General features: G+C 52.9%; 2 protein-coding genes across 6 annotated transcripts in view; one reads left to right on the top strand and one right to left on the bottom strand.

The window, feature by feature from the left end:
• CCDC92 (coiled-coil domain containing 92) overlaps positions 1–3829 on the top strand; it is a 30638-nt gene extending 26809 nt beyond the window's left edge. For 4 of the 5 annotated variants that reach the window (XM_060193261.1, XM_060193257.1, XM_060193258.1 and 1 more), the window contains exons 3-4: positions 443–484; positions 2603–3829. In XM_060193261.1, the coding sequence (XP_060049244.1) occupies positions 443–484; positions 2603–3351 (791 nt within the window). In that variant the 3' untranslated portion in view covers positions 3352–3829. Of the gene's footprint in view, positions 1–442; positions 485–724; positions 837–2602 lie in introns of all 5 variants that reach the window. The other variant, XM_060193260.1, reaches the window with a different exon arrangement.
• Positions 3830–4340: 511 nt separating this feature from the next.
• The window catches only part of DNAH10 (dynein axonemal heavy chain 10), a 131301-nt gene continuing 115467 nt past the window's right edge, over positions 4341–20174 (bottom strand). Inside the window, exons 64-77 of the mRNA XM_060193269.1 lie at positions 18460–18564; positions 17985–18139; positions 16915–17069; positions 15133–15316; positions 12755–12955; positions 11489–11698; positions 11184–11279; positions 9830–10001; positions 9290–9421; positions 8944–9155; positions 8691–8858; positions 6735–6915; positions 5144–5289; positions 4341–4704 (exon numbers count right to left, since the gene is read on the bottom strand). Of these exons, the coding sequence (XP_060049252.1) occupies positions 4558–4704; positions 5144–5289; positions 6735–6915; positions 8691–8858; positions 8944–9155; positions 9290–9421; positions 9830–10001; positions 11184–11279; positions 11489–11698; positions 12755–12955; positions 15133–15316; positions 16915–17069; positions 17985–18139; positions 18460–18564 (2264 nt within the window). The 3' untranslated portion in view covers positions 4341–4557. The remainder of the gene's footprint in view (positions 4705–5143; positions 5290–6734; positions 6916–8690; positions 8859–8943; positions 9156–9289; positions 9422–9829; positions 10002–11183; positions 11280–11488; positions 11699–12754; positions 12956–15132; positions 15317–16914; positions 17070–17984; positions 18140–18459; positions 18565–20174) is intronic.

The following is a 20174-nucleotide window of genomic DNA, read 5'->3' as shown; positions in this document are numbered from 1 at the left end:
TGGGACGGGGGTGAGGGTGGGGGGCAGAGCTGGTACCAGGGCGCTCTCAACAAGCTGAGCCAAGAGGAGCAAGGAGGGGATTTTCCTCTGTGCTCCTATGGTGAGCCCCGTCCTCCCCAGATAAGGCTGTGACACCCAAGTGGTGGGCCCAGGACTTCAGAGCTCCCAATGCCACAGGTAGTATTCTGCAAGGCATTCTGGGGGCCGGTGCAGTGATAGACGCAGCAAGCAGCTTGCCAACTGCAGGCAGTTGGGATGCGTCCTAGGGGGAAGGAGGGTCCCCCCAAGCCCTCAGGAGTCCAGTCACCAACAGTCCCAGCCACTCTCACACCTGCCCCACTGCCCCCAAGCCAGGCCCATCACAGGAAGTGCTTCTGCATTTCCAAAGCTGAGCTGAAATTCACTGCCAATGCAAGATTAACGCCTATGATTTTCTTTCTAGATCTAACATATGAACTAACGCTCAAAGGTTTGGAACACACAGGTAAGACGTCCCCTCCCAAAAGTCAGTGCTGTTGATCCTTACAGCCCTGCCGCAGGTGCCTATGCCCTTGGCATGTCCCTGAACAAGTAAAAGAAACACACTTGTTCCAAAGACACGGGGTGGGGGTGGGGGACGTGCTTGCTTTGGAGCCCCAGGTGTGGCTGTCTCTCTCCATCGAGTCCTATCTGGGATCTGTTTTTCTGGATTTCTCCTCTAGCTTTCTTCCTTTTGTTTTTCTAGGTTTTCTAGGATGAGTGTTTTTCTTCTGTAATCAAGAAGTTGATGTGCTTGGTTTCAGTTTTTGCTGCCAGCATTAGCACTGGACTCACCTGCCTGACTCCACTTACTCCTGGTGGGCTCTTTTCCCCCTTAGCTAGAGGGTGAGAGACAGGTGAAGACACACAGGAGAGATGTCACAGCACTGCTCCCAAAGCCCCTCCCAGGCAGGTGGTCATGCTGGTAGTGTGTGTCCTGTTGGGTAAACTGCCCCTCAGTGCCAAAGGAGCAGGAGCTGTGCCTACCTCCCAAGACCCTCTCTTTTAAGATTTTATTATTATTATTATTTTTTAACCAGAGCACAGCTCAGCTCTGACTTATGATGGTGCAGGGGATTGAACCTGGGACTTTGGAACCTCAGGCATGAGAGTCACTTCATATAACCTTTTGCTATCTACTCCCATCCCCAAGATACTCTAAAGCACCATCCCAGAAGCTTCCCCAGCCAGAATCCTCAGGAGCCTTGGGGACCCCAAAGGGTGCCAGGCTGATGGCAGCTGGAGCAGGAGAGAGATGGGTCTTGGGGCCTCCTCCACACTCTCCTGCCTGGGCTGGGCATCTGGATCTGCAGAGCTACATGTGAGCCAAATGCCCTTCTCCGACGGGGCTTCCCAGTGGTGCCTGCCCTTCCTGAGTGTGTGTGTGGTCCTACCCAGACACGGCCTGAAGGCTCCGCCTGCTCAGTGCTCACCTGGGCCAGGACCACTTCTGTCTGGGGGGTGGGGGAGGTGCCTGGAAAGAGGACATGGGGGGGTGTCTCCCCAACCCCACAGGGAACTGGGCCTCCAGGGATTCAGGACAAAAGGAGGTGCTCTTCCGGTGGGAGGGCCTGGCCTATACCCTGCTGTGATTAAAGCCTTTGAAAAGGAGCTGAGGAACCCCACTTCTTACCTGCACCCTCTCTGCAAGGTGCTCTGTCCTCCTGCTTCAGCCCTCGTCAGAGACGGGGCTCCTGGTAACAGTTGGCAGGGGGCGTCTCAGTGCTGTGTGTGGGGTGGGGGGGTGACAGCCTCCCAGGTGGTCCTGATGGGGGAGCACCCCTCCCCAGTGGGGGGAGTCACAGGTGTTTCCCAGCCCAGCACAGACTATGCCTCTGGTGGTTCCAGCTGGGAAAGTGTGGGAGGGCCCCCGAGAGCCACACCTGGCTGGGCGCAGGTCTTGGGGACAAGAGCTCCAGGGGAGGAACAGGGTCCCCTCAGCTGGGTGTGGGCTGAGAAGTGAAGCTTCTGATCAGGGGTGACACTCTTGACACTCACAGACAACAAGGGCTTGGGTCTGAGCACTGTGCCACAGCCGGCATTTGGGGGTGGTGGGCAGGCATCAGAGCCTGGTCTGTCACTCTCTTCACCTGTGAAGCTTCAGCTCCGAGTCTGCTGTCTTTTCTTTTTTGAATGTAACAAAACTTTTCTTGGGAGATGTATTGTGGCATCCACTGTCAGAAGTCACTTTTGTCATACAGATGCATGGACACATATGGGATTTGTTTTGTTTTTTAGATAAAGACATAGAGGCAGAGAGAGAGAGACCACAGTGCTGAAGCTTTCTTCAGTGTGGGGGGTCCGGGTTCGAACGCAGGTTGCACACATGACACAGTGGCACACTATCCAGGTGGGTTATTCTGCCCAATCCCCCACATGGATTTTTGAAACCGCACTGACTCCCTGCAGTGGTCCTGGGGCCGAGCAGCTAGGAGTCAGGTCCAGGAGAGGCGGACACACAGGCAGGCAGACAGAGGCTGGGCTGGGGGCTGGAGGGCGCTGTGCGAGGATGCTGGCCACGCGGGCTGCAGGTCACAGGAGAGAGGGGGCGCCCCGGCCCTGAGCCCAGCCCCTTGGCCTCCAGGAGACGGGCGTTCGCGGAGCAGTGAGCTCAGGCAGAGATGTGAGGAGCTGGAGGCGCAGCTGCAGGTCAAGGAGAAGGAGAACGACGAGCTGCTGCAGGAGCTGGAGCAGAAGAACGCCATGATCCTGGTGCTGGAGAACACCATCAAGGAGCGCGAGAAGAAGTACCTGGAGGAGCTGAAGGTGAAGAGCCACAAGCTGACCCTGCTGAGCGGCGAGCTGGAGCAGCGCGCCGGCACCATCGCCTACCTGACGGCCCAGCTGCACGCGGCGCGGAGGAAGCTGCTCAGCTCCAGCGGCACCTCCGACGGCAGCCCGTCGGGCAGCCCCGTGCTCGCCAGCTACAAGCCGGCGCCCCCCAAGGACAAGCTGCCCGAGACGCCCCGCCGCCGCATGAAGAAGAGCCTCTCGGCCCCGCTGCACCCCGAGTTCGAGGAGGTCTACAGGTTCGGGGCCGAGAGCCGCAAGCTGCTGCTGCGGGAGCCGGTGGACGCCATGCCCGACCCCACGCCGTTCCTGCTGGCGCGCGAGGCGGCCGAGGTGCACGTCATCAAGGAGCGCCCGCTCGTCATCCCGCCCATCGCCTCGGACCGCGGCGCCAGCGAGCCGCAGCCGCACCCGCACGTGGGCGTGGCGCACCGCATCCCGCACGCCGCGCAGGGCCCCGCGGGGGTGGAGACGCTGGCCGTGGACCAGGTGAACGCGGGCAAGGTGGTGCGGAAGCACTCAGGGACCGACAGAACTGTGTGAGCCCGGCCGCCGGCCGCGCACTGTGAGCACCCGGAAGAACTCAACCGCCCCTCCGTCCGTCCGTCCGCCCATCCGTCCTGTTCTCCAGCCCCCTGCATGCCAGAGCTTTCTTTTCGCACCAGACGACTCTCCTCCCGCCCTCTGACACCGAAACACGACCGTGCCCCGCTGCAGAAGACGTATTTATGAGGCTGTGGCCAAACCCCGCGGGCCCCGCCTGCCCCGCCCCGGCCAAGCCCGCACCGCGCCCCCGCTGCTCCCGCACAGGCGGCCTCCGCCTCGCCCGCGGGCTGGGGCCCTGCCGGCGCCCCGCGCCGCCCGCCCGGGCGCCCCCAGCCCAGCAGCTGTATGTCAGACACTAAATAAGACGGCGGCTCGCCTCACGTCGCCACAACCCGAATGTGTGTTCATAGCTTCTTTCGTTATTAGTCTTACCCAAAATGTTCAAGCTCCCAACAAACTTTATTTTCTAAACTGCCTCCTTTCTCTTTTGTGTCTTTTATTAAACTGGGAGGAACTTTGGGGGTTGGGGGCGCACCGCAGCCCCCCACCTACAGGCGTAGGGAGTCTCCCAGGTGCCTTCACACCCAGCAAGAGGAGTTCCTGTGTCCCTCCTCTCACTGTCCCCAGCTGTCCCTTAGAATGTTCTGTGCTTCTGAGCTTTGGGCAAAAACTGCTCAAGACCAGGCCCATCCCTGTGTCTGGACAGTGCTTGCCCTACCCCCCACCCAGGGCCCCAGGCTAGTCCCCAAGGCCCCAGGGTAGCCCCTTGGTGCCCAGAAGGCACAGCCAGCCCTGCCCAGGGGCCCAGAGACTCGAGTGCATGTCGGAACCATGCTGCACGCCCAGCAGGCAGTTCTCAGCACAAGGCATCAGCTGAAACCCCCGCCTTGTAGAGGACATTAGATGCCCCGCTCAGGCCATGCAGGGGCAGACCCATCCACCCAGACAGGCCTTTTCCTAAGAAGAAAAAGGAAACTTCACACAACTTAAAAAGCCTCTGGTATTTACTTTCTGAATATACAGAATCCTTTTAAAATAATACTTAAAACACTCAGGTTAATTTATCTTAAGATAAAAATAGCCCCATTTCAAATGGAAGGCAGACCCGTGTCACCCCTTCCCTTCCCCTTGAGAGGTCCACGGAATGACCTTGATGCAGTCAGTCCCTGAGAGACCCTTCTGCACCCTGCTCTGCTGAAGGGGTTAGTCAGAATTCAGGGTGAGACACACTCCCTGCAATACCCAGTGAGAAATGTGCTTCGTGGTGAAGAGGTCGGCTTCAAAAACCAAGCCGACTCCCATGGCGTTCCTTCTGGTGGAGGTGGTGTAGACAGGCGTCCGGAAGGTGTTCTGCAAAGGAAGGGCATGTGAGGGGTCCCTGTGGACGGATGGGGGAGGTTTCTGAGGAGGGGTGTGGCCCATGCTTAGAGCTAAGAGCCTGGGGTGGGTGGGGGCAGTGTGCAAGGTTCACAACTGGATACAAAGGCGGACACTCGAATTCAAAGTGGACCCAGACCCCACAAAGCAGGAAGTGCCTGCTCTCTAACTTGAGCAGCCTCAGGGCTCTGGTGAGGAGGGAGGCGTCCCTGCAGAAGTTAAGTCTGGCCCATGTATCTGGGGGTCCTGCGTTTGCACAGGTGGGCGCGCAATCCCCTGGGCAGGAGTTCCATGGCTTTCCGGTTTCCATCCCACTAGGAGCTTCCCCTACCCACCCAGAAAAGGATAAGGGCCCTCATGTTCACAGGTGGAACTGGTGGCAGGGCCCAGGCGTGGGGCCGGGGACTCCCACCTGCAGTTTGAGGCGGTGTGCTTCGATGGGGATGATCTTCAGGATGGGCAGATCCACAACCAGCACCTTAGGTTTGCTCTTAACGAGACACCCTCTCTCCAGGTCCCAGTCGGCACCCTCGAGGTACAGTCCCGAGACGAAGCACCCTAGGGATGCCGGCCGGGAGAGACCAGGGATTAGGGTCACGTGGGCATCTGCTCTGTCAGACACTCGGAGAGGACACACAGCAAGGGCGCCAACTGCTTGGCCTTCCCCAGACACAGCCCACACCTTTTCTTTTTAAGTTTTTTTTTTAAATATTTATTCCCTTTTGTTGCCCTTGTTGTTTTTATTTTTGTAGTTATTTTTTATTTTATTTATTTATTCACTTATTCCTTTTGTTGCCCTTGTTTTTTTATTGTAGTTATTACTGATGTCGTCATTGTTAGATAGGACAGACAGAAATGGAGAGAGGAGGGGAAGACAGAGAGGGGGAGAGAGAGAAAGACACCTGCAGACCTGCTTCACCGCTTGTGAAGCGACTCCCCTGTAGGTGGGGAGCCAGGGGCTCGAACTGGGATCCTTGCACTGGTCCTTGTGCTTAGTGCCACCTGCACTTAACCCGCTGTGCTACCGCCCAACTCCCTATTGTTGTAGTTATTACTGTTGTCGTCATTGTTAGATAGGACAGAGAGAAATGGAGAGAGGAGGGGAAGACGGGGAGAGAAAGACACCTACAGACCTGCTTCACTGCTTGTGTAGCGACCCCTGGCAGGTGGGGAGGAGGGGGCTCGAACTGGGATCCTTACCCCGGTCCTTGCGCTTTAGCCCAAACCTTTTGTATGACAGGTGGCTGTCACTCCAGCCCCACTCACCTTCCCTTGGCAGGGGGACAACCCCGAGGAGACCCCCCAGCCATGGTGAAGTGGATAGGGACTGGGCACTTCTTCCCAGCAGTCTGGTGTCCAGGCTCACAGACCTAGACCACAACAGACCCCTAGATTGCAAAGAGGACACCACTGGAGTCCACTGTCACCAGGGCAACCCCCCACCTGCCACTCCCACCAACCAGAATCAGGAATATGAATTGAGGGGACAGGATGGGCATGAGGCCCCAGCAGCCCGAAACCTCACTGGCCACCTGTCACTGGGGCCTGGATCGGCCCCCTTGAGCCCTTCTCCCCAAGCTAGCCAAGGGCTCTGGTCTCCTGTAGTCAGGCCTCCTTGGGCCCTGGGAAGCAGGGGCCAAAGTCGACAGGGCTTGATGCTACCTGGCTGAGTTTTGCCCACCTAGCCCTCCTGCTATCTAGCCGGGACCCCAGACCACTCATCTGGCAGCTCAGGTCACCGGAAGATCTGATTCTGACCTGGAACCCGTTTCCTGGAGGGGTGAGTATGGTGAGTGTTGTCCCTGCCACCCACCCCAGGTGACACTAATCTGGAAAAGGAGCAGTTCTCTCTGTCCAAGGTGATGGCTGGACATGGGGGGAGGCCACACTGCCTTTCCACTAGGCCCTGGCCCCATGAGGCCACCCACACTCATCCATTTGACTCAGGATGGATCACCCAGGGGGCCCCAGGAGGAAGTATGAGTCTGGAGTCATCTCCCTACCTTGCCCTGCCCGCTCATTGACCTCCTCTGCATCTTGGAACTTAGTGACGTGTGTGAAGAGGGTGGAGCGGTCCAACGGCCAGCCATTCCTGCGACAGGTGGCCTGCACCAGGGCCGTGAGGTAGGACTCTGGGATGTGCAGCCCTGAGAGCCACATGACACCAGGCTCACCATCTGTGACCTGGAGAGAAGGGGAGGCAGCGTTGGAGGCCCGGGACTGCCCCCAGAGGCCAGGGGCACACTCACCGGAAGTGGGCTTCATGGTAAAAGACACAGCTTGCCTTACTGGCACAAAGGCAGTGTTGGGACAACCAGGGAGACTGCCCATTGGAAAAAACACAAATGGCCCACCTGAGTCCAGATGCAATAAATATGTAGATATAACAATGAAAGTAAAGCCCTAATAGTGCAGACTGGCTGTCTGACAAATGCTCTCATAATTTTGCAGTGGGGAATTTCAAACTCAGAAGCCACAAAAGGCAAGCCTATTTTGCTTGCTTGGCTACATGAAAATGTGAACCCTTCCTATAGGAAAACACCACAAAGTCAAGTCTGGTGACAAGCTGGGGGAACGCCGCAACACTGGCAGACAACAGGCACATTTCCCCACCATACACAAAGCTCTTAAAAGGCATCTGCAGGAGGAGGGGATCCCTGGACACAGGAGGCCGCTCTGAGCAGGTCTGAGCAGGTCTTCCAGTGAAAGGCTGATCCAAAGACAGAAGCAAGGGAGCTGGTGGGGCTCAGGCACACAACACACACACACACACACACACACACACACACACACACACACACACGACAGTGCTCTCCCCTCACACCACAAGAAGGAAGTGGAGGAAGAGGAGGAGGAGGAAGAGAAGAGGCTTGACACAAAAATGACAATTCATGCAAGAAATTCCCATAAATGTCTATAAGCCTGTACAGTGTACTCAGCCTGCCTCGCCAAAATCAAATAAATGTACAATTAGATATTAAGATCCAAAGCACAGTGTGGCGCAGAGGTGAGGGAATGAGTTTGCTCATAAAGTGTGGCTTCAGCTTCTCTGGAGGACCATCTGACCACTGCTGTCAGAATCTAAAAACGCTCATTTATGAGGAGAGACTGGAGAAAGAGAAATGCAGTGCCCTGGATCCAACTCAGGCCTCATGCTTCAGAGTTCAATGCCGTGTCCGTGGTGCCCCCCCCCCCCCCCCCCGCCCGTCAGTGCTGTCAGAATCGGAGGCACTATTCCTCTGTAGCCATTTCCCCATGGGGCCGACTCCTGTGTTCCAGGGCAGTTATTCCTGCCAACAGATAGAGAAAAGAAAACCACTGCTTCCCCCCTTGAATGTCCATGAGGAGAGAGGATATAGCCTTATTTGCAGAGTCCCCTCAAAAGTGACAGCAGGACTAGGTACATGATGGGACAGTTGCCGTGGCAACTCCTAGGTGATGAACTTGGCTGCGCAGAACAGGCTTCAAAGTCTTAGGAACAGAAGGGAAAGGAAGGGGGCAGGTGGTAGCACATTGGGTTAAGCGCATGTGGTGCAAAGCGCAAGGACCAGTTTAAGGATCCTGGTTCAAGCCCCTGGCTCCTCACCAGCAGGGGGTCACTTCACAAGTGGTGAAGCAGGTCTGCAGGTGTCTTTCTCTCCCCCTGTCTTCCCCTCCTCTCTCCATTTCTCTCCGTCCTATCCAACAACAGTGGCAACAAGAACAACAATAATAAAAACAACAATAAACAACAAGAGCAACAAAAGGGAAAAAATAGCCTCCAGGAGCAGTGGATTCATAGTGCAGGCACCAAGCCCCAGTGATAACCCTGGAAGCAAAAAGAAAACAATAAAAGGGGAAAGGAAGGAAGACACAAGGTGCTTGAGGAGCCAGGCTGCCCCGCACCCTGAGACTACCGCTGGGGGTGGGAGCGGGACAGCTGAAGGAGTCCAGGCCAGCATGAAGCCACGGCCACTCACCCACTGCGTATACTGGCTGAAGCGCCGCAGGAAGTAGACCATCCAGTTTCCCAGGGACTTGAGGGTGTCGGGTGCGAGCTTCCTCCAGATGTTAGGGATCTGGCCAATGAAAAGGGCCCTGGCCACGTCGTCGAGTTCACTGCTCATGCCAACCTCTCCTGCCAGGGCCTGTTTGGAGACAAGAGCCATCTGGCAAGCCCATTGCACACGGGTTGGGGGGACATGCCGCCGTGCCCAGTGGACGTCCGCTCACCCTCTGCAGCTCAGCCAGGGACTTGGTCATGCGCACGACCAGCTTGTTGAATCGCTCGAGCTCCTGCAGCAGCACCACCGACGTGGGCGAGATGCTGAAGCCCAGGTGCTTCCGGACCTGGTCCAAGTCGAAGACCTTGGGCATCTTGTTCTCAATGTCCTTGGCCACACTGCCAATGTAGTCGTCCCGGCTGATGCCGCTGCTGGACTCCCCTGCAACCAGGATGCTTTTCAGAGAAAGCAAGGGACCCGGCCAGGTGCCTCCTGGTTCTAGAGAGGGCACAGTGGCACGGAGCTCCTAAAGCAGGGCCTGGCCAAGGAGCGCAGTCCCGGTCCTTGGGCCTTACCTGTCTGTGGCTGCAGCTCCAGCAGGTGAGCCCACATGTCCCGCGCCGCCTGCGTGTAGTAGCCGATCTCCGCATTGGAGTGCAGACCAAACACTTCGGGCGTGTTGGCAAGCGGCAGGGCCTCGATGGCTTCTGTGAGTGGGTATGACAAACCGGTGACCGTCACTCGGCAGCCCCCTCTGTCTCTGAGCGTCATTGCGTCAACAGTCCACAGGTACAGGAGATGAGCTGAAGCCCCACTGCTCAGTTGGTGGTGTGTTTTTAAATAGGAATGCCACAGCCCCCAGCCACAGCCAGCTGGGAGGCAGTGACCTGTGAGGAGGGCTCCTGAGCTGCCCAGGAATGACTCTGCCCCTCGGGGTGGAGTCACATGTATTTGCAGACCTTCCCAGGACAGGAAATCTGACCTACCTCCCACCAGCAAGTCCAACCCACAAGGGGCCGGGAGCACCTTGGAGCCCATCACCCAGAAGAGTGGGAACACAGGGACCCTCTTAGACTACGTGCTGACAGTGCCCTCAGAGGTCCGAGCCATCTCACCGACAAATTTCTCCTTTTCGTCGCCACTGGGGATTTTGTAGTCCACTTCCTTGTTGTGGAAGAAGTGGAACGGCTGGAAAGTATCAAAAAGGAAGTCTCCCAGGTACTCGTCCATGTAGATGGTCAGGATGCGGCGGTCAAAGCTGTCGATGGCGCGTCCTCCATACATGACCTGGGTTACAGTGAGCCAGGGCCACAGGTGAGAGACTGAGGGCAGCCCCACCTCCTGCGAACCCCGGCACCTGGGCGAGTCTCCTGCTGACCCAGCCACTGCTGCTTGGCCCATGTTGACTACATGCTCTGTTGGTAGAGAGAAGAGCTTTCTTGTTTGTTTGCTTGTTTGTTTTCTGTCACCATGGTCAATGCTGGCACTATGAGTTCATTGTTATAAGTGGCCATTTTTTCCTTTCTATGTTTTTTTTTTTAACCGCATAGGACAGAGAGACATTTAGGAGAAAGAGGATGATAGAGAGGAAGAGAGGCACCTGCAGACCTGCTTCACCACTATGAAGCGTCTCCCCTGCAGGGGAGCGGCGGCTTAAACTAGGTCCTTGTACACTTGTAATGTGTGCACTTAACAAGGTGCACCACTACCTGGCTCCATTTGTCTGGTTTTTAAAAAGCTTTATTTATTGAATTTTTTGGATATAGACAAATTAAGAGAGGAGAGGTAGAACTGAGAGAGATACCTGCAGGACTATTTCAGTTTGTAAAGCTTCCCCTACAGGTGTGGACTGGAGGCTTGAACCTGGGTCTTTGTGCACGGTAACATATGTGCTCTGCCAGGTGTGCCACCACCCAGCCCCAGGGTGGGCTGGTTTACCAAAACCACATAGTCACAGTGATAGTCAGTCTTCATAAAGAGTTGGGTGCCATGGTGCAATCTGCCAAATCTCCCAAACATAGCAAACAAACAAAACAGCCACAAAAGCCAGCAGCATCTTAGCCCTCGGATTTGGTGATGTTCCTGGTGCAGGTGCAGGTCACCAAGGGAGGCCTTCCCTCCAGCTCTGCATAAAACCTCACCCTCCAGGTGGGCCACCAGGCCCAGTAGTAGGGAAGGCTCCCACTAAGGCCTGGCTCTCAGGTAGGGCCCGCTCCCAAGGCCCACACACCCCTGGGGACAGGGATCCAGAGCCACTTATGAGTGGTGCCTACTTAGCCCAAAGTGATACGTATGAATTATTACCAGAGATCTTTAGCTAGAATGAGAAGGATGTCCCTTAGGTCTCGAAGAACAATGCCCAACACTAGGTCAAAGTCCCAGCAGGAGAGAAACACCCCTACACACACACACACACACACACACACACACACACACACACACACACACACACTGCCCAGGCTCTTCTACCTCTCCGATGAGGTACTTGAGGCTGCCCCACGGGATCCGAGGGTCTTGCTGCTGGAAGGCCTTTGTCAAGTAGGTGCTGAGAATCTCCATGCATACCTCCAAAGAAGAGGGGCAGAACCAGTTATGCCCAGCCTCGCAGGCCCCTGACCAGTCACATCCTTATGCCAGTCCGTGCTCTTTGTGCCATTTACACTTAATCCGCTGCACCACCACCGGGCCCCCACATCCTAACTCTTGGGACGAGCTGCAGAGGGGAAGGAGGGAGAGGCCCAGCCCAGGAGGAGGAGCAGCAGGCCTGCACCCACCTGGAAGTCAGACTCATTGAAGTCGTAGTACACATTCCAGCCGATCTTGCCAAACTTGCGCCTCTCCAGCACCACAGCGTGGAAGAATGCCAGCACGTACACCAGCGACTTGAAGGCCGGGTGTGGACACTGGTTCAGCATTTCGTGAGAGATCTTGAAGTAGGTCGCCCTCATGTTGAGCTTCAGCCCATTGGGGGGCTCTGTGACCACCTATCAGAGAAGGCACTCGGGGTGAAACTGCAGGCCCCAAGTGTGGCTATGCAGGGTAAGGCAAAATGCTGATGCCTGCACGTTCTTATTCCCTGAGTAGCATCTCTCTCTCTCTCTTTCTCTTTCCCTCTCTCTCCACCCCAATCCCACTCTCTGCTTCTGTCACCAGAGTTCTCTCTTGAGCTCTGCATCTACATGATTCCACCACTCACACTGATTCTTTCTTTTCATTTTTAAGACACAGACAGGGAGGGAGAAATAGACACAACAGCTCTTGCTCTACTGTTCTTAGAGCTTCCCCTGCACAGGTGCTCTCATGTGGCGGCTGGGGGCTCGAACTTGGTCTTTGGCCTAGTAAAGTGTGCACTGTACCAGGTCACCCATCTCCAAGCCCCTGCAAAAGTCTCCTTAGGACCCAGGAGAAGCAGTGCCATTCTAGCCCTCCATATCTCCCACCCATTTCAATTTCTCCCTGTCCTATCAAACAAAATATAATTTAAATAAAAAAGGAAAAAGTGGCCACTGGGAGGGGTGAATTTATCGTGTAGGAACCGAGTCCCAGTGATATCCCTGGTGGCAGTAAAAAAGGAAGAGAAAGAAGAAAGGAAGATAAGAAGGGAGGAAGGAAGAAAGAGGGTCAGGTGGTGGCGCACCTGTTTGAGCACACATTACAACTCACAAGGACCCAGGCTCAAGCCCCCAGTTCAGCCCCCAGTTCCCACGTGCAGGGGAAAAGCTTCATGAGTGCTGAAGTAGTGCTGCGAGTGTCTCTGTCTATATCCCTCTTCCTCTTGATTTCTAGCTGTCTATCAAATAAAGCTATTTTTCTTAAAAGGAAAGGAAAATAAAGAGGAGAAAAATGGTTGCTAGGAATGGTGAAGTCATGCAGGCACTAAGCTCTAGCAATAACACTAATGGCAAAAAAGAAAGCAGCACACACATATTAATGTACACATATGCATGTACACACACACACACACACACACACACACACACACACACACGCAGAGAGACAGAGCAGCAGCAGCACACAGTGGAGGAACTGGCTGCTCAGACCTTCAGGGATTTCTGCAGGATCCCAATGGGGAAGCCCTTGGTGGGGTCCGTGGTGAGCCACAGGCGGAAGTCGGGATGGGGTTTGGTGATCCTCTCCAGGGACTTCTCCAGATCCTTCAGCCACTTGACCAGGAGGTGGCAATTCTGCAGCATCAGCCACTGTCCCCGAGCCACCGCTGTCTCCAGCAGCTGCAGAGCCAGCTACCGATGGGGAGAAGGAGGGCAAAGTGGGTGACCCGAAGCCACACCCAGAGACAGCCCCCACCCAGTTCCCCAAGCCACAGAGACAGGCAGCCTCCGCAGGCCGAAATGCTGACTTCCTTCGGGTCACAGCTGGAAAAGGGGGCAGCATTTGCGACCCCAGCTAACCCCCACTCTGGCTGAGGCTGGCTACCTGGGGATCCCTGAACATGGGAGCAAGGTCCTTCCCTCTGCAGATGCAATTCAAAGTCACCGAGAGCTGCACAGCCAAACCTGACCCGGGTTGGTGAGAGGCACTCAGTGCAGAAACAGAAATGGCTCCTTTCCCCTCTGTGCCCTTGGCCTTGCCACCAGCTGGTCTACCCTGGGGCCTCCCATCCTCCTTCGAGACACAACAGCCCACAGCCTCATTGCCAGTTCTGGCTCCTTCTAGTCTAGAGCCCAGGCTCTAGACCTGCAGGCTGTCCCTGCCAGCCGTCCCACGTGACACTGAACTTGTGCACGAGCTCCAGCAAGAGCCCTCCTGGTCCTGAGGGACAGGACTGCAGGAGACAGTCAGCCTCGCTGAATTTGCTTGGTGGCTCTGGGCTCAGCTCCTCCCTATCCACTTCCTTGGCTATGTTACCAGGGCAGTGACAATCCTGGTCCCGGTGAGGTCACTGCAAGGAGTGAAGCAGACCAACTCCCTGTGAGAGTTCTCTGAAAAGAATTGTGCTAGACCAAGTAGATTAGAAGCATCCAATAGCATAGCTATATACAAGATACTGGATACTGTACAGCAAACCATAACAAAAGGACTTTTCAAAGTTAACCCAATTACCAAATAATGTGATGATAACATTAACTATCGATTGTCTTTTGGAACCCTAAGACAGCAGGAACCTCACATCTCCACTATAGAGCCCCTACTTCCCCCAGTCCTAGAACCCTTAGATAGGGCCCACTTTTCCGTATGCCTCTCCCAATCCATACCAGATAATATTGCATCCGCCAATCACAACCTAACCAACACAACAATTGCCACCTCAACATGCTTCACCTCAGACTGTGTCCAGAGACTTCACGTGTGGAATGACAGCCCTTCAGCTTCATTACTCGGGTGAGACCTTTCCTTTTATAGTACTCTAATTTCATCTCAGGTGGTTCACTTTCTAACAAAGTCCCATAACCTAGATATACACCAGTTTCTGTGAGAGAGAGCTTATGTTCATACATATCCATAAACTACTGCAAAATATATACCTGAAAGCAGAAGTACACTAGAGTTTGCAGTGAGTACCTCCCTAACACTTCCTCTCCACTATTCCAAGCTTTGGGTCCATGATTGCTCAACAATTTGTTTGGCTTCGTATGTTAACTCTCTTTTCTTTTTTTTTTTTCCTCCTCCAGGGTTATTGCTGGGCTCGGTGCCTGCACCATGAATCCACTGCTCCTGGAGGCCATTTCCTCCCCCCCCCTTTTGTTGCCCTTGTTGTAGCTTCGTTGTGGTTATTATTATTGCCTTGTTGATACAATTCGTTGTTGGATAGGACAGAGAGAAATGGAGAGAGGAGGGGAAGACAGAGAAGGGGAGAGAAAGATAAACACCTGCAGACCTGCTTCACTGCCTGTGAAGCAACTCCCCTGCAGGTGGGGAGCCGGGGGCTCCAACCGGGATCCTTACGCCGGTTCCTGCGCTTTGCACCACATGCGCTTAACCCACTGCGCCACCGCCCGACCCCCAACTCTCTTTTCAATCACCAGGTTCCAGATGCCACCAGGATGCTGGCCAGGCTTCCCTGGATTGAAGACCCCACCAATGTGTCCTGGAGCTCAGCTTCCCCAGAGACACACCCTACTAGGGAAAGAGAGAGAGGCAGACTGGGAGTATGGACCGACCAGTCAACGCCCATGTTCAGCGGGGAAGCAATTACAGAAGCCAGACCTTCTACCTTCTGCAACCCTCAATGACCCTGGGTCCATGCTCCCAGAGAGATAGAGAATGGGAAAGCTATCAGGGGAGGGGGTGGGTTATGGAGATTGGGTGGTGGGAATTATGTGGAGTTGTACCCCTCCTACCCTATGGTTTTGTTAATTAATCCTTTCTTAAAAAAAAAAGAATTGTGCTCTCTAACATGGGCATCCTGGATGCAGGAGGGCAGGGCACACTTAGAGCCACACTCCCAGCCGCAAATTACCTTTTCTTGGCCTTGACCCATGGCCAGGAATTTGAGGCGGTTTCCTCCAAAGCCACTCCGCTCGGCCAGTTTCATGAGGTCACTGGCCGGGTCCGATCCAGGGCTCAGGATGAACACGATGGGCGAGTTGGGTGTGCTCTGCTCAAAGATGGCTTCAAAGCTGATCATCGGTGGCTGCACATACCTGGCGATGGAAACACACCTAGAATCTCAGGCTGGGGGCTGTCTCCCTCCAGAGTCTGGAACCTTCTGACTGTGCCTTGGGCATAGCTCTGTGTGGTCACCCTTGAAGATTCAGTTTTTATGAGCCCTCCTGCGGGAGGGTGACCTCTCTGTCCCTCTAGCTCAAGTGGGCACACGGGGTTGGCATCAGTGGGCTCTACTGAGCCAGGAGCCTGCTTTCAGGGGGTCCCTTCGCTAGCCTTGGAGGGACACCTCTATGACACAAAGTCTGAATTCACACTGACAGCTCCACAGAATGTTCCACAGCTTAAGTTTTCTTTTCTTTTTTTTTTTCAGATCTTTTTTTTAAAATGCTAGTTGCCAACACATATGGACTGGGAAATTTCATGCAGAGACCCACATTTCTAATGGTTTCTGAAGAGTCAGAGCATCTCTTGATCCCCATTGTCACCTGGCATCGGTTAGCAAGCACTTGGGCCAGCTGCCCCCGACCGCCCCCTCCTAACAAGAGTGGACCTCCCCAAGTTGCTATAGTCCCCTGCTGGCCTCCTTCACCCATTTCCACCTCCTGCCCACTAGGAAGCCATATTTGGATTTGGACCTCCCAGTTATGCACCTGGCTTCAAGCATGAGTGTCCGATACTGTGGCTCTGAGGTATTTGTGGATACTAAGCACCAGAAGTGTAGCTAGAACCAACTCAGTGTGGATGCACTCAGGGTCCTGCAGGCTCAGAACCAAGAGTGTGTGACACCTTCAGTGGCACAGATCACACTGAAATGAGTCTTTTAATAGACTGAGTTAAGTGAAACATGTTTTTAAAGAATTAATTTCGGGACTGGCTAGTGATGCACCTGGTACAGTGTACACAGTACTATGCATGAGGACATGGGTTCAAGTCCCTGGTCCACCCCCCTTCAGGAGGAAGCTTCACAAATGGTGAATCAGTGCTGCAGGCGCATCTCCTTTTACCCCCCTCCAACATCTATCAAAAAAAGAACTCCAATTCCATCAAGACCCTGAGAGAGCAGAGGAAAAAAGGAAAGACATTCGAAATTATCAATAGGTATAGGTGTGACTCAGAAAGGACGAAAAAAGAAGGACCATAGGAAAAAAAACCACACAAATATATATATATATAGTTGTAGAAATAACAGTCAGGCCATATCTGTGACCTAGGGAGAACCACTGCAGTTTCCAATGCAGGGAATGGGGACACAGAACTCTGGTGGTGGGAATGGTGTGGAATTATACCCCTGTTATCTTGTAATTTTGTAAATCACTATTAAATCACTAATTAAAAGAAAGAAAAAAGAACAAGAAATAAATGGCCACTGGGAATGGTGATGCTGTGCAGACTCCGAGCCCCAGGAATAACCTTTCACCTGCTACTTGTGAAATGTGCTGACTAGGAACTTGAAACCGCATCTTCGGTGCATGTGCCCCCACCCCCACTACCATGTTGTTACTTGAAACGGTGCTCCAGGCAGGGCAGGGATGGTTCTCTTGGCATCCCAGCAGCTGGCACTTGTGAGTATAGTGGGTGCTAGGTGGGGGTGACCCCACAAAACTGGACTAGCAGAGGCACACAGCACACTTACTTCTCTCCCATTGTCACGGTCACATAGTCTGTCACTGCCCGGTACACACGGTCCACACGGAAACAGCGCAAGATGAGCAACTTCTGGAAAGGGGTGATGTTTTTGTCATAGCCCAGCGGGAATGGGAACTGCTCGAGCGAATCCAGGTCATACCACTGAGAGAAACAGAGCACAGTCAGTGTGGGTGTCTCAAAAGACACTGCAGCGGGAGGAAGTCTGGAGAGGGACAGATCTCAGGGCCACATCTAAGTCAGAGCTGTTACTTTCCACCCCAGCCCCGTGAACTTCAGCAAGAGAAGAAGTGAGCCTAATTCACTGCTGAGTCCCCAACCCTTAGCAGGGGACATCATCTGTATAGATGTTCAGGAAATGTTTCTTGAGAATGTAGGTAGGTGGGTGGGTGGGTGGATGGATGGATGGATGGATGGATGGACGAACAGACAGTGGATGAGTAGATATGCAGATGGATAGATGCTTGGGTGGATTAATGGATGAATAGATGATGGGTAGGTAGATAGACAGATTGCTGTCCTACAAAGAGAGATGAACTAGATAAAGAACAATTGATTCTAGGGGCCAGGTGGAGGTACACCTGGTCATGTACACATATTATCATGCACAAAGACCCAGGTTCTAGCCCCCTTCATACCTGCAGGGGGGAACACTTCATGAGTGATGAAGTAGGTCTACAGGTCTCTCTCTCTCTATTTCCCACCCCTTCTCAATTTCTCTCTGTCCTATCAAGTATAATAGAAAGGGGGAAAAGAAACGGCAAAAAATGGCTGCTGGGATTGATGAATTCATGGTACTGGCACTGAGCCCCAGTGATAACCATGGTGGCAATAAAAAAGAAAAGAAATGGTTCTTTTCAGGAAGTTGGAGGCTGCTGCTTATATTCTGAATGGGCCACTGGAACGCATTTCTTCTCATCACGAGACATTAGCTACAGTTTACATCTGGAGAGGGAAGGGGAGGGGAGGGGAGGGGAGGGGAGGGAAGGGAAGGGAAGGGAAGGGAAGGGAAGGGAAGGGAAGGGAAGGGAAGGGAAGGGAAAGAGAATAGAAGCTCACCTCCTGCCACATGGACAGATTCTTCTCAACATCATCAGGAAGATTCCCAAAGTCCTCTGTGAATAATTCTGATAGAAGGATGATATCTTCCCAACCCTGGTCAGACAACCAGGCGCAGGGCTTTTTCCGTTTGCTTTTCTCCAGGGAGATATTTCCTGACAGCAGCAGGAAAAGAGAAGTCACTATTCCCCACACTTCCAGTCCAGAAGTGCAAGCAGGGGGGACTGGAAAGAGATGGCAGCATGAGGCTCTTTGTTACTGCTTGGGCAGCTGAGCAGGACACTAAGGTTGACTGCTGTGAGTGAAACCAGCGTCATTCCTGAGACTGGGACTGTCAGCTGAAATATTTGATAAAGCAATGCTCTCAGGAGCTAGGTGTTAAGGAGGAATCTGGTTATTTATGTCAATGAACACACACACACACACACACACACACGATTAAATTGGGAAGAATAAGGAGAGGCTAGCTCATTACCTTTTAAAAAGAAATCTAGTTCTTCTTGGGGGACTCTCCCTTCTGCTTGTTCTATCTTGATAGTCATGTTGAAAGAAAAGAGGAGCTTGTGCTTTTCAAACAACCCTGCAGGAAAACACCAGAAGGATACCAGTAAAATCCATTTTGAAAATGACCAAGAGACCAAGAGACCAAATATCCAAACCACATGGCTGTATTTAGCCCTCCTGGCATTCAATATTCATGACTGAGGGCAAAAAGCATAGGCTCAAACACGTCATTCCCAGAAGACTATCACATAGCCCACAAGTCTTCCAGGACTGGAGGATATGAGTCTATAGATTGAAATGATGCCCCAGTAGGTGCAGAATATAGTAGATAAAAATAATTCTGAGTAGAGTACCAAAGTAAAAACCCTGGGGTGAGGGTGAGGGTGGATGTTCGGCTTCCCAGGGCAGGGGGATGGGATGTGACACAGTCTTTTGGTGATGGGAATGGTGTTTACGTACACTCCTATTAATCTGTAGTCATATAAATCACTATTTAATTAATATTAGAGGGGAAAATTGATTGTATGTCTCAAAGTTTTTAAATCACAGACTGAGTCTTTTTAATACATAGGCTGAGTCTTTGATATGTTGACTCTCTTAAAAGCCTAGACCAACGAGAACAGAAGCAACCAGTGGCACAGCTATATACAAATAATGTCAAAGGACATAAAATATGGTGATGTTGGGTATGATACAGCAAATCCTAACAAAGGAATATTTCAAAGTTAACTCAATTGTGAAATAATGTGATTATAAGCAGTAACTATCTATAGTCTTCTTAACCCTAAGACAACAGGAACCTCCCACTTCATCTATAGAGCCTATATTCCCCCCAGTCCTGGAACCTCTGGGGTGGGGCTCACTTTCCTGCATGCTTCTCTCAATTCATACCAAATGATATTGCATCTGCTGATCCTAACCTAGTCGATGCAATGAGTACCACCTCAGCATGCTTCACTTCAGACTGTGTCCAGAGACATCAGGCATGGAATGTCAACCCTTAACCCTCATTACTCAGGTGAGACCTTTCCTTTCACAGTATTCTCTAATTCCATTCCAGGAGGTTCACTTTCTAACAAAGTCCCAAAACCTAGATATAGACCAGGTCCCGTGAGATAAAGCATATGTTCACATGTATCCATAAATTAGGGCAAAATATATGCCTGAAAGCAAAAGTACATAATAGTCTGCAGTGAGTCATTATAAAGTTCCTAATGAAATAGTATCTAATTATATTTATATACCCTCCTCACCTACTTCCTATTACAGTTCTCACACTCACTCCAAAGCTAGCCTTAGCAAAGCAAGGACTGCAAAAGCTGAATAAGGGCAAGAGACTGGCATACTTTAATGATGACTCTTTAGTCACTATCAGGCCATCCCATCAGCTGGGGCCTTATTCAGGGAGTCCTGAGACATGATGGGCCTAAACCTCAAATAAATCCCTCCTTCCATTGTTACCGGTCATCTCTATCAGGAACAACAAAATAGAGCCCTTTGTGGGCCCCCCATAGGACTTTGCCCTCAACCTGGATCAACAACAGTACAGAATGTTCCATCCTCCGAAGGAAGGATGGACAACATACTCTATGCTACATCTGAGGAAGATGGACCGATATTGGGGATATTGGGGCAGCTTGGAATGTTCCTACTCATGACCACAGAATGTGAGCTCAGATCTACAGG

The sequence above is a fragment of the Erinaceus europaeus genome, chromosome 6 (assembly GCF_950295315.1).
Source record: "Erinaceus europaeus chromosome 6, mEriEur2.1, whole genome shotgun sequence".
NCBI lineage: Eukaryota > Metazoa > Chordata > Mammalia > Eulipotyphla > Erinaceidae > Erinaceus > Erinaceus europaeus.
This window is presented reverse-complemented; position numbering and strand designations above follow the sequence as displayed.